This window comes from Phoca vitulina, unplaced genomic scaffold, assembly GCF_004348235.1.
Source record: "Phoca vitulina isolate PV1807 unplaced genomic scaffold, GSC_HSeal_1.0 scaffold48, whole genome shotgun sequence".
In the NCBI taxonomy this organism is placed as follows: domain Eukaryota; kingdom Metazoa; phylum Chordata; class Mammalia; order Carnivora; family Phocidae; genus Phoca; species Phoca vitulina.
In genome coordinates this window covers 11,776,905-11,789,953 of record NW_022589751.1, presented here as the reverse complement: position 1 = coordinate 11,789,953, position 13,049 = coordinate 11,776,905, and the positions used below count along the sequence as shown (strand labels likewise).

General features: G+C 57.4%; 1 protein-coding gene across 1 annotated transcript; it reads right to left on the bottom strand.

Moving 5' to 3' along the window:
- Positions 1-7,202: 7,202 nt before the first annotated feature.
- NKX2-3 (NK2 homeobox 3) lies at positions 7,203-9,814 on the bottom strand. Its single transcript, XM_032432343.1, has 2 exons — positions 9,454-9,814; positions 7,203-7,948 (listed from the first exon to the last, which is right to left on the bottom strand). Exons 1-2 carry the CDS (start codon positions 9,812-9,814, stop codon positions 7,203-7,205), a joined length of 1,107 nt encoding a protein of 368 aa, XP_032288234.1.
- Positions 9,815-13,049: the final 3,235 nt, after the last annotated feature.

Here is a 13,049-nt window from a genome sequence, read left to right as displayed (position 1 = left end):
ATGGTTGGGTGTCCTGCAGCCTCGGTGTCTGCAAGTGTAAAGAAGGAATACCTAACTCATGTGACGATTCTGAGGATTAAAAAGAATTTCTACAAAGTCTCTCTCTCTCTCTCTCTCTCTCTCTCACACACACACACACACACACACACACACACGCACACACACACACACCCTGACACATAGTAGGCCACCCTCTGCTGCCCCCTCAGAGCTTACTTTGCTTCTCAGCAAACCAGTGAAGTAGCACACCCAGTGAGTGTTAATGCCATTTTATAGAAGGCAGAGCCAAGTTGCAAACAAAAACTGAGCCAGCCCAAAATCTGGCTTCTCTGCCATGGCTGTAGCTGCCAGGCAATCTCATCATCCCCTCTAGTGGGATATTCCAATAAGTAACAGTAAAGGAAGAAGGGCGCTGATTTGAAGAAGGCATAATGTAACAAGAGCTATGGGAAATGGATCACCTCCAAACACATGGCCCCTTCGTAATGCCCTGCTAACCCAGGTCCAGTTTCTAGGGGAGAAGGCTGATTGGGTGGGAGGCCTGACGCAGGGGTAGGGTGGTATAAAGGGTAAAGTTAAGACCCTATAACAACTCTCAGTCCCCAAGAACGCCTCCAACCATCATCATCACCTTTACTATGGTTAAGTGGCAATTTTCATAATCTTACTTAAAAGCGAACAAAAGCCTCGTTTGAACTACATGCTCAGCAGAATGGCTAATATGAAAAAGAAATGAAATGAAAATATTAAGAGTTGAGGAGCATGTGGTGCTACTGCCCATGGGAGCGAAAACAGATGCACCAACGTGAGACAACTGCTCAGTACAATCTGGAAGCTGGTATTCATTCCCTCTGACAGAGCAATTACACTCCTAGGTGTATACTGACTAAAAACATTTACTACAGTCCTCAAAAGACACGTTAGAACTGTGCTGCCCGACGCATGGGGCTCTTTATATTTAAATTAATGACAATTTAAGAAAATTAAAAAATCCAATTCCTCAGCCAACCACATTTCAAGTGCTCAGGAGCCAAATGTGACTAGTAGCTACCTCACTGCCCAGCACAGACTGAGAACATTGCCATCACCGCAGAAAAGTTCTACTGGACGCTGTTCTAGAATGTCTGTGGCGGCACCATTCACAACAAACACTAGAAACTACCCACAGGCCCACCAGCAACAGAACGGATAAATTTATCTGCGGCACACTGATACGATGGAATACTCTAAAGTAATGAGAATGGACTATGTACAAGTGCCCGCTGCAAGATCGATAAATGTCACAAACGAAAGAAGCCAGGCGTAGAAGAGTACATACTACAGGCTTCCGTGTATATACTGTTCCACACCAGGCAAAACTGATCTGTGCTGTTAGAAGCCACGATAGTGGTTACCCTGGGCGGTGGGGACAGTGACAACAAGGGAGCCTGTGGGGACTTGGGGGGCTGGTAATGTTCTGTTTCTTCATCGGGATTTGGTCTCATGGCCAGTGTTCGCCTTCTGAGGATTCAGCCAGTGGTACACTGACGTCGTTTCTGCACGTGTTTCATACTTCGATACATTTTCTAAGCCCCGTCAGAAAACTTTGCTGTTACTAATGTTACTTACAGTCTAGGCTGAGAAAAAGCGCGACCTTTCAAAAAAGCACATGTGGCTTTGGGATCAGCGGCCCCTCCCGCAGAGGCCTGCCCCGGACTCCCCACCGAGGCCTTCCGGACCCACCACCCCCTCCCCGGCGCGTCCTACCTGGGCGCCCGGGTCGCGTCGTCGGGACGGCCGGCTCCGCAGGTTCGGGCGGCCACCGCGAGAGGCGGCCAGGCTCTCCCGGGGCTCGCGGGTGCGCTCCCGCGCCAGGCCAGTCTGGGAGGCGGCGCCCGGCCCCGCGGCACCTGCGCTGCCCCCGGCGGGTCCGAGGATCCTCCCCCTTCGCGCCCGGCCCAGCCGCGGCCGAGCGCCGAACTCCGCTGGCAGAGAGCCCGCCGGCCTCCCAGGGCTCGGGCCCTCGGTTCGGGAGAAGGCGCCCGCGGAGTCCGCTCCGGGGCCCAGACCGGTAAACGCCCGAGGAGGAGGCTGCGAGTGAGGCGCCGAACCACCCGCCCCCGCACGCGCCTTTCTCCAGGGAAGCGCCCGCCCTCCCGGCGCCACCCTCGCGGGGTCGCGCGGCCCGGGGTCACGCCGGCGGGGCCCGGGACCAGCGGGGCGCGGGACCCCGGGGAAGCCCTCCGCAGAGGGGCTGGGTTTCCCCTCCCGACCCTTTCTTCCGCGCACTGATAAGCCCGAGGGGGGTCGCCGCTCGGCCCGGAACTTCCTTTCACCCTCCCCTTCAGTCCAATTCCCCAGAACCCGCCAAAGTCCAAGCCTCCGCGAAGCTCTCCGAGCTCTGCAGGCTCCGCTGGGCCCCGCCTGCCCGTGGTGACGCGTGCCCGCCGCGTTGGGGTGGCGAATCCCCCGGCCGGCCGCGCTCCCCCTCGGACCTGGGAGTGCCGCAAAGGCAGAACAGAGTCCTGGGCTTCTCTGCATACAAGGCTGCGAGCGCCGGCCTGGCCCACAGTAGTGGTGCAAGGCCTGAGGCATACCAGACACTGTGCTAAATTGCTTTTACAAGGATCACCTCATTTAATTTTCAAAGGCAAGGTGATTGGTACATAAGTGTTTACATATATAAACACTCGTTTAATTACACACTTATTATTTGTGCGTTTTGCTTAGGTAAAAGAAAAAACCTACGAGAGAAGCGTTATACCCATTTTATAGAGGAGGAAACTGAGTTTGAGAGTGCTCCTAACTCAAAGTCTCTACCACTGGTTGTGGTGGCATTGAGATTAGAATGGAGGAAGCCTGACTCCAGAGCCAACCACTTAACCCCCCTCAAGCTTAGGCTCTGCAGGAAAAAATTGCTGGTCTTCACCTATTCCACCTCTCTTACCAGTAGCACCTACCCACCTCATGAGCCCAGCGTGGTACCAGTCACTGGGTAGGGAGGCGTTATCCATGCATTCAGGGAAGTAAGGGGAGTTTGAGCCAGAAGTGACTTCTGAAATCATACGGTTTATCCTTCTCTGCCTTAGAGCTCAGAAACCAGAACCCAAAGGGATGACTTACTTCACCTGCTCAAAGTCTCACTTTAGATCATTAGAAGACATTTTACTCTTCCTCCTGGCTCACAAAACTATTCAGTGAAGCAGCGATTTGAGCCTGCGGGTGGGGTGTGTCTTTTCCCCTGCAGGGGGAGCTCAAAGAGAGGTGGCTGTGTTGGTCAAGGGTTTTCACCCTTTGATGGCGGGCAACTAGCAGTAAGGAAATCCTTTAGCCCAAGAGATGGGAGCTATTTATACCCGGAGACTGCAGGCTCTGGGGAAGAGTAGTGAGCAGGGAGGGAGCTGGTTCAGTCTGGCTTTAAGTATCTCAAGACATGCAAACTGTGTGGAAGCCAATCCATAGAACCAGTTCTGTTTCCTCTACCACGGTCACACGCCTCTTTTCGAAACGCGAGAGGATGCAGAGCGGAGGAAAATTAATACGGGGCTGGGAGGAAGCCGGGCATGGAAGGTGGGGATCTGGTGCTGGGAGCATCGAGAGGCCATGGCCCGCAGGACACAGACTAGGTTGGAGAAAAAGGAGTTGCTTACTTAGGAAACCCCCAGGGGAGCGAGGACATCTGCTCCCAGAATCTTGGGTTCCTAGAGCGCAGGTGATGAAATCCAGCATTGGAAGTGAGCACTCCTGGAATTCAAGGGCAGCCTCTTGATCACCTACCATACCCCTCAGCTAGCGAATGTTGGAAAAATGTTGCAGGTCCCAGATTTATCATACACATCTCAGCTCCTCACCCCTCCCCTCCTGAGTCCTCGCTATCTCCTATCTCCTGTCCCTCCCATTCCCTAAACGTTGTGCCCAGGGTATTAGGTCATCACCAAGTTCTCAGCCTCCTTTACTATGTTTTGGGTGAGGGGTAACAATCTCTTGCAGGAAGCTGTGTCTCCAGGCAGCATTGCAGGGTACCAAAGGCAGGACTTTTCTCTGGGATCTCCATGGGTTGTGCGTCTCTGCGGGCAATTTCAGGTGCCTTGGCCCCGCCCAGGTGGGCTAAGAGTCAGCTCAGCATGTCCCTTGCCACCAGCACCCAATGCCGCAGCTCCACATCACCAGGGCCACTGCATGTGCTGGGGAGGGTGGCACGTAAGGACTCCAGTCCCATGATCTCCTACTTACTGTGTTATCTGTCCCAGAGGAAAAAGATGTCAACCTGGTTGCCCATGACCTCACTAGGACCTCATGAGGAGTGAAAGAAACAAATAAATCTTTGCATGACACTATGTTGTGGTACTGGAAAGTACCTAAGACTCTGGTGGCATATATGAGGGAGTGATTACCTCCACTTGGGTGGTTCAGGAAAGAAGGCTGGCCTTGAAGGGGGAGCAAGAGTTCACCAGAAAGATGGGGGTGGAAAGGCAATCCATATCATGGGGAGGGGCAAGTGCAGAGGCATGGGGTTGCAACAGCAAAGCCCTGTTTGGACTGGCTTCCTTTCTGTCGTTCAGGTATCAACTTAAGTGGCTTTCTCTGATCACCTACTCCAAAAGAACCCTCCCTTCGGCACTTGGTTCTAGTTCCTTTTTAGAATTTATCTACTTATTTTTACATTTACTTGTTTGTTGTCTAACTCCCTCCCCCCATGCACACTCCTTAAAATAAACTCCACAAGCCTGTGGACATTTTTTTTTTTTCCACCATCCTCAGCATCCAGAACAGTGCAAGTGAACATATATTAGCAGGTGCTCAGTAAATACTACTGGATGGATGGATGGATGGATGGATGGATGAATCAGTGGTCCGAGGCTGCAGGCAGTGAGAAACGTGTTAGGAAGTAAGAATTTCCTCCCCAGCCCTTAGCCTAAGCAACTCATGGGAATAGAATAGCTTCAGAAGAGGGCTCGCTAGGAAGGGGACTTGGGGGACACGGCGGTGATAAGGGTGTGGGAGGAGTTGTCCCAGCTCCAGGGAGGCTTAGGAGAGGAGGGAACTGGCGGCAAGGAGTTGAGGGACCGGCAATCTAGTGCACTACAACTCACACTCAACTCCAGGGTTTTTCTGCGGGGGAAGAGGCGAGGGGAGGGAGGGTCTTCGCCCCTAGGCACCGCCTCTCCAGCCTCCCGCTAGGCCCTTTTGGACCCGTCCAAGCCTCATCCTGGGCGGTCAGCGGGTTTTGGAGGATTCCCTTGCCTGCCTCCCTCCCTTCCTCCCCTCCTTTTTCCTCCTCCTCCTCCTCCTCCTCCTCCTCCGGGTCTCTGCGGATCCGCAGCCCGGCGGCCCCGCAGCAGCCTAGCAGCCCCCGCCCCCTCCTGTAAGGACGAAATTGCTAAACTTGTAGCAATAATGACCCTGCATTCAGGCCGCCGACTCCCGCTGAACGTCTCCGCGCCGCGGCTGGCCGGCCTAATCAGCGCGCCCCTCCTTGCTGCCCGCCCAGCCCCCGTCCCCCCTTGCCGCTCCCTCCCCCAGCGCACAAAAAGTGGGGAACAAAACCCCCGCGCATTTCTCCGTCCCTCTGTTGAGCAGACTGCTACACAAAGCCCCCGCTCTGAGAAGCAATGGGGAGCTCGGGGGGGGACGTCAATCCCGACGCGCTGGGGTTTTTGTTCGCGCAGGGGACTTCGCCTTCCTACCACACCTTTTGTTCGGGACTCCAATAAAAAGCCATTCTTTCCGCACCTTCCCGGCCCGGAGCCGTCTTTCAGCGAGGCCCGGCCCCACAATGGCGCGGCGCTCTGAGGCCTCCCCATTCACCCGCCTTGGCACGCTCACAATCGGCCGTGTGGCAGCACCGGCCTCGCACAGGCATTCTCCGCAAGTGACAAGGAGCCGCATAAAGCCGCGGCCGCCGGGGGAGAAGGGAGGGCGGCCGAGGGGGAGAATTCGGCCGCGGCGGGGCGCAGCGCCCCTGGGCGCGCTGGAGGCCCCGGCGGCGGCCGCCGCTGAAGGAGCCGCCTTCGCGCCGCCTCCGGCTGGCCCAGGGGGCGAGGTTTCCTTTTCCCTGGCGAACTTCGAGGTGGGGCAGAGTCTAAGCCTTGGTCTAACGCAGGCCCAAACAGTAGCCAAAGCATCTGGTAAAACTTGTGGGGATTACAAAGCCGGGGACCTCCAAAGGCCCTGAGTCTCCGATCTGTTCTCCCACAAGAGTAAAGAGAAATTAATGAACAAAACCAAGAGGACGCAAAACTTGCAGCCCCAGGCTGGCCCAGGAGAGGCCAGGCCTGCGAACGCCCAGGGAAGATTGCTTTCCCTTACACACCTTTTCCTTCCCTACCCGCCCTGTTTAAAGGATCCCTCTCCACTTTTGGGGGGCGAAACAAAGTCTGTAGCCAATGGTTTGGAAATATTGCACCTTGTTTATTGACTCCTGTAGTGTATGGCAGCGGGTGTGTACACGGCGTGTGAATACAGTTATAGATATATTATATGTGCTGAATACAGAATATGAAACAGAAAGGAAACCTGGTAACACCTCCGGTGGGCCACCAGCTCCCAGATTTGTTCAGCCCCCTCCCGCCACCCCCTCCCCCCCAATGTTTGATCTTGCTTCGCTGGTTTTTCTCGCAGAGTTCTACTCCCTGACAATCCGGAGATCCAGGCCGAGGTATCTGCTGCGGAGGGCAGGCGGTAGAGAAAAGGAAAATCAACTGTGGGGTGGCGCTCCGGGCCGCAAAAGGGGCAGAGGTGTCGGTAGGGCTTGGGGATTTCTCAAGCCACGACACCCATTTTTCTCTCCTTCATGCTTTTCTTTTCTTTTCTTTTTGTCCTTGGGTTTTCTGTCGACATTTCGAGGAGGCCGCGGGAAGGCGGAGGGGAAGACGGCCTTCTTGCTCTGGGAGAACCAAGCGGCAGCCAGATCCCAGCTTCTCGCACTCTCTTCGGGGCCAGAGTCGGGGCCATTGTCCTCCCCGGCACCAAGCCGGAGTTTCTGCCTCAGAGACAGTCTCCGCGACCGGTCCCGGGCATCCTCCTCGCCCCTCAGCCCCCTTCCAGGCTTCGCGGGAGCTGTGTTCCGGGGCCCTGGGGAGCGAGACATGTGTTTTTTGGTTTTTGTTTTTGTTTTTTGTTTTTTAACGAGAGGACCTGGCCCTGGGATCCAGCCTTTCTCGCGCTTCAGTCCCGCGGTGGCAGGCTGCAGTGGGGCGCCCGCCGCCTGAGCCGCCGCGTCCCTACCAGGCCCGGATGCCCTGCAAGGTGCCCTGAGCGCACGCTGCCCCGGCCGCGGCACCCTGGTGCAACGGCTGCGCGCCGCCACCGCCGGCGAAGCCGCCCAGGTTGCTCACGTTCACGAAGGGGCCGCCTCCGGCCGCGCTGCAGGCGGGCTGCATGGCCGCGGCCGCCGCGGTAGCCCCGCCGCCGCCGCTGCCGCCGCTGCCGCCGCCGCCCGCCGGGTACGCACAGCCGTAGCTGCCGCTGTAGGCCGCGGCGGCGGCGGCGGCGGCGGCGGCAGCGGCGGCGGCGGCAGCCGAGTTCCCATAGCCGTAGGCGGGGAAGCTGTTGTAGGAGTAGGCGCCCGCACCCACGCTGTAGGGCGAGCCGTAGGCTTGCGCGCCCGGCGTGACGCACGGCTTGCCGTCCCGCACCAGCACCGGCACGGCCACGCGGCGCGGCGGCGGCGGGGGCGCGTGCGCGCCCAGCTCCAGAGACTTGTCCTGCCGCTGCCTCTTGCACTTGTACCTGCGATTCTGGAACCAGATCTTCACCTGCGTGGACGTGAGCTTCAGGCTGCTGGCGAGGTGCTCGCGCTCGGGCGCCGACAGGTACCGCTGCTGCTTGAACCTGCGTTCCAGCTCGAAGACCTGGGCTTGCGAGAAGAGGACCCGGGGCTTCCGGCGGCTACGTGGCTTGGGCCTCTCGCTCTCCGCCGCCTTACAGTCTCCGGCCGCCTCCAGAGGCTTCTTCAGCTGGCAGTTTTCTGCGGAAGAAGCACAACAGCGTCCCTTAGCTTAGTTCCCCGCCTAACCGCGGCTCCTGTCCCAGAGCACTGTGGCCCTTTTGGTGGCAGCGCGGAGCATGCGGTAGTAAATGCCTGGACTTTCTGGAAAGTTTGTGGTTCCTGGCGCCATGGGACCCTGCGACAGCCCAAGTACCCTCAGAACTCCCGTAGCGGGCAGAAGCGCGTTCCATGGGGAGGGTTAGTTAGTGCGGGTTTATTTAGAATTTGAGCATCTGTGAGAAAGAGATAATTAAATGTGCGGCTCGGCGTGCTAATGACTATTTTCAGGATGAAAGTTTGCAGCTACATAATAACTAGAGTATTTGCAAACTCATTTGCTTTACGGATAGCTGAAGGTGTGAAGCATATTGGTATTTGGGGGCCGGTAGGCGTGAGTTGCGTGAATAAATCTTTCTGTTCAGAAATGCTTGAGTGTAACGCTCCTGTATTGCCTAGGAACTTTTTTTTTTTTTGCTTTTAAAAGACAACATGCCTCCAGCTAAATGTCCGCTTGACGATGTCTGTTATTACCTTAAAGAGAAAAAGAAATTTGATTGACTGATTTAGACCGTTTCGTGTCGATTTTAGGCCCAGGGGAAGTGTCAGGAGTATAGGCCTTGGCTGCTGCCACATCAAACCTCCTCTTGGGGAAGAGATTCTTTGACTCTCTCCCCTCAGAAACAAACACTTCCTTGGGGGCTTTATTCAGTTATCCGATCTCCCTACCCAGTTCACCTCGCATCTCATGTGAGCGGCTGGGATCTAGGACTAAGTTCGCGTTTTTCACTCGGCCTGCAGCCCCACAGCCCGGGACACAAAGCATAACGTTATGAATTTTCAAAAAAGGCCAGCGCCTCAGGGGTGTGAATGCTATGCACGCGCGTAATGGACTGTGTTCCCACGCACTCCCCGACCATCCCCTCCCTCTCCGCCGGGTGCTGTGGGTGCCGGGACACTGAACTCCAAGCAGAGAAGTGAGGAAACCACCCAGCTGGTCTCTACCAAAATTCCTGCGCCCTGCCAACACAACCTGCCTGGATCGTCTTTTTGGAGAAGAGGGGACAGCTGTCCCGGCCTCAAAGACCTCGTCTCGCCCTAGGGGGAAAGAGGAAGAGATTCGAGCTCTTGTCTCTCTGGGTCTTGGGAAGAACAAAAATGCCGTGAGTTGTCAGAATCCAGCAGCTGAGCCCGTGTTGCTTATCAGCGTCAGGGCAGCAAGAACTACTTTCCCTTCCCTTGGGGGCTTGCATCGCCTCTCCTGTCCCGGAGTAGTAGTTGTCGGGGTCACCTCGTCCTTCTCCCTCCGCCCCGGCTCCCTCGCAGGCACCTGTGCTTTGCGGAGCTGTCGTTGACCAGGGTGAGGCATGACCCCAGCCAAAGGTTAAAGGGGCGGGAAGCAGTGCTGGCAAGGTTTGTGGGCTGTTTGCGGGCGCTCCGCCATTGCTCCAGATGTGCGGGTGCGTTTTCTTTCCCCCTCTACTCACTTTGGCTCCGGTCCCTCACGACCTCGGGCTCCTCTTCATGTTCCTTAGGCTCGCTACACGAGTCTCGCAGGACTGTGTGGACATAGCTCTGGGGACAGAGCCCCGAAGCCCCGTGGCCGTCGGCTGTGGCTAGTGAGTTCAAATAGGACAGTTTCTCGCCCTCTTCTTCCTCGTCCTCCTCTCCTCCGTCAGAAAACTGCGTCCCCTCGGTGGCGGCCAGCATGCACGGCGCCGAGTGAAAGTGGTGCTCCAAGTCCGCCTGTAAGTGCGCGCCGTGGAAGTGCTGTTGCTGCTGCTGCTCCAGATTCAAAATGTCTTTGACTGAGAAAGGGGTGGAGGTGACCGGGCTTGGTAACATCATCAGGGCCACTTAATTGTCCAGTCCAAATACTCAATAAATCCCGGCGGGGGCGGGGAAGCAGCGCTGCGGCTCCAGCTCTCCTGGACTCTGCCGCTGCTGCCGAGTCGGGCTTTTGACAGACGCGGTCCGGCTCCAGTCTAAATCGCCTCCATTGGCCCGGACCTGGGGGTCTGGGTTTTGTTACAGCCACTGCAGGGACTGGGGCCGGGGCTGCGAAGCCTGTGTCCGGGGGTCGTGCGTCACGTCGGGGGCGGGGCTCTCGCCTCGGCCTCCCTCCCCATTGGTTCCGGCTCATGTGGACCACGCCCCCCGCATCCTCTGAGTGGGGTGCTGTGGCGCTACCAGAAATAAAGGACTAGTATAGAGTCGCGAAGTCCAAGTCGTTGTGGGCGAGGCTGCCCTGCCCCGGGTGCCCGAACGACCGATTCCCGCCCCGCCTAGCCGTACCTTCCCGGCCACGGCCAGTTCGGGGAGGCTTCTTGTCCACGAGCCAACTGCCGGGAAAGATGGCCCAGGAGCGTGGTTTTTCCAGCTGCTGCAGGGCAAGAAAACTTCCTGGCCTGTAAATACCGGCCTCTGGATTCCCAAGAAGACGGAATGTTTTGTGTACCAATGGATGGGCAACGTGTCTGTTCCCGACTTGTTGACTTTGCTCGAGCTGTTCCCTCCGCTTGGAATGTCTTCCCTGCCCTTGTCTCCATGAGTGGAAAGCTGTTCTCCAAGGCTCTGCTCAAATACCACCTCCTCCAAGGAAGCGCTCCCTGATCGTCTAGCCGGAAGTCATCTCTCCTGCATCTGAACTTGCAGCGCATGTTAGTAAAGGACATTCGTGTCACTTATCACTTCCCACCTAGTACTAGATATTGCCGGCCCAGGGTAAACTATGAGCCCCCCCCCCCCCGGGGGGGGGGAGGGTCCCGGTTGCATTTGTCCTTGTAGCTCTTGCAGCTGCCGCACTAAGCAGGTATGTGAGAGACAGGAGGATGGTGTTGTTACTGAACTTGGTTGGTTGACAGGTCTTGGTTCGAATCCTGACCTAGTCGGTGTGTGGCCTTGGGCGTTTCTAAGCCGCAGTTTCTTTGTCTACAAAAAGGAATCCGTAATACTTCTTCAGGGGTGGTTGCCAGGGATAAATGACAAAACATGTCAGGAGCTTAGTGCAGGGCCCCACACATGTCAAGTGCTCAGTACACCTTAACTCCCACTATTGTGCATCAGTGCTTGTTGACTGCATTGGTGGTGGCGTGGCTGGAGTGCTGCACACATTGGGTGGCCTCGTAGGGTCTTGAGAGCAGTATCTGTCACAAGGGAGGTGACCCAGCCATGGAGGCCTTCTTCTCTGCATATTGAAACCGGGGCCCCGGATCTAGGCCTTTACCCTCGGAGGTGTCTTTCTAATTTCTCCAACCCATACGTCTTCTGGCGCCCTCGTGCGGCCCCCGGGTGTTTTCTGGGCGAATCTGTGGGGTCCCCTGACGTTCTGGGAACTCTACGTTGGTGGGGATCATCTTCCGCACAATAGGCGTTCGCCAGCCACCACGCCTCGCCAGTGAGGAGCAGCGGTCGCTACTGTGAGGCCCACAGAAAGACCCAGGCGCAGCACTGGCCTTGAAAAATACAGAGACCGGTTCCAGCCTAACCGAGGCGCCCGACATCCGCCCCTGGCCGCCCCAAACATTTTTTGGCGGCCAAGATGGTGGAGCTGGGGGAGACCGGTCTCAGCTGGCAGGGGAGGGTGGAAGGTGCGGGGACTGTGGACAACGCCCCCGGGCGCGGCACACACGGGATGGAGTGGCGGCGAGAGTGGCGAGCTGCCCTGCGGGCCCCACGGCGTTGGGAGTTGTGGGTGCCCAAGGCCAAGGAGAGAAAGGCGGGAGGGGAGAGAGGCGGAGCTGTTCAGGAGGGAGCGGAAATGGTGCGTGGAGTCGGCCTCTGAGGCCGCCCGGGGAGCTGGGATGCGGCGCGGGCCACGTGCACCCGGGAGTACTTAGGGTGGCGGCGACCGGCGGGTGGTGGGGGAGACCCTCTGTGGGCAGGGCCTTGCACTGGTACACCCATTCTTCAGCCGCAGGGCCGCCCGGTGCCTGTCTTCTCGGCACTGAGACTTTTGATGTCCCAGGCGGGGCCGGCGTCTCCAAACCAGGCCAGGGACTGCAGAGAGAAGAGTGCGCCTGGTTTTGCAGCGGATCGCAACCCCTCGGGCGCAAAAGATCCAGAGAGAGGTGGGGGTGAGTGCGCGGCACTGTGGGGTGGGGGTCCTAGTGGGTGTGCGTCGCATTGGCAGGCAAGCCTAAAGGAAGGAAGCTGCGCTCCAACCCCACTCCTCCACTCCCATCCCCCCTGAGCTAGACCATCTCGGAGAATGTTTCTGGTTCCCAATTTTTTCCGCCTCTTCGGGTGGTGTTCTTTTTTTTGTTTGTTGTTTTGAGTGATTTTAAGAGAAAAAAAGGTAAAAGACAAAAGCTACCGAAACTCTCTCTCCCCAGTTTCCAACTGAAGTTTGCATTTCTCTTTGCTACATTCTCTTGCTTCTCCGCAGCTCTTCGTTCTTAGGCCTTCCCTAAATCCATCCCTAAGAAACCCCATCTTAGAACCCGTGGCCAGGGGCGCTGGGAACACGCCCACACACCCGCTGCTGCTGCTGCCGGGAGTGCACCAGCTTGCCTCTTCACTGAGTACGAAGAAAGCTGTCTCCTCCCCACTCGCAGGCCCGCGCAGTCCGCTCTCCCCCAAACCCACTGCCACCACTACCCCGCCAGGTACACTTGTGCCAGGCTTGAGTGGGTCTCTCCTGCAGCTTCTGACCGGATTGCTCCTCGGCAGGCCCCCCAAGGTACATAGTTCAGGCCCGACGGGCTGGAGGCGTGAGGATCCAGAGCGTGGGCAGCACAGGGGCCTAGAGTGCCCTGTCCCCCCTTTCTCTTCTCATCCCTAACCCTGCGCAGGGCCGATCTAGTGGGCGGGAGACTTCTACCCGCTACCTAGAGCTGATCTTGGCCTTATGATCTGAGCGGGGCTTAGGTCGTCTCCAGATGCCCTCCTCCTGGTGGTTCAGGCTTCCTTCGGTCAGTCTTGGTTCCGCTACAGCGGAGTTTCCTGCCAAGGATGCCCACCAGGTCAATCCCATCTAGGCAGCCTGCCTGGCCCGCGCCCGCAGCCCGGACGGTCGTGAGCGTGTGCGAGGCCAGCTTCGCTCCGGTGTCCGGGAGGACAATGCCAGGGCAGTAGATACACT

Excerpts from the sequence above, each read along its gene's own strand:
- NKX2-3 (XM_032432343.1), bottom strand. The coding sequence starts at position 9,814 with ATGATGTTACCAAGCCCGGTCACCTCCACCCCTTTCTCAGTCAAAGAC. Across the intron at positions 7,949-9,453 it reads CGTGAGGGACCGGAGCCAAA|AAAACTGCCAGCTGAAGAAG; the intron begins GTGAGTAGAGGG and ends CTTCTTCCGCAG.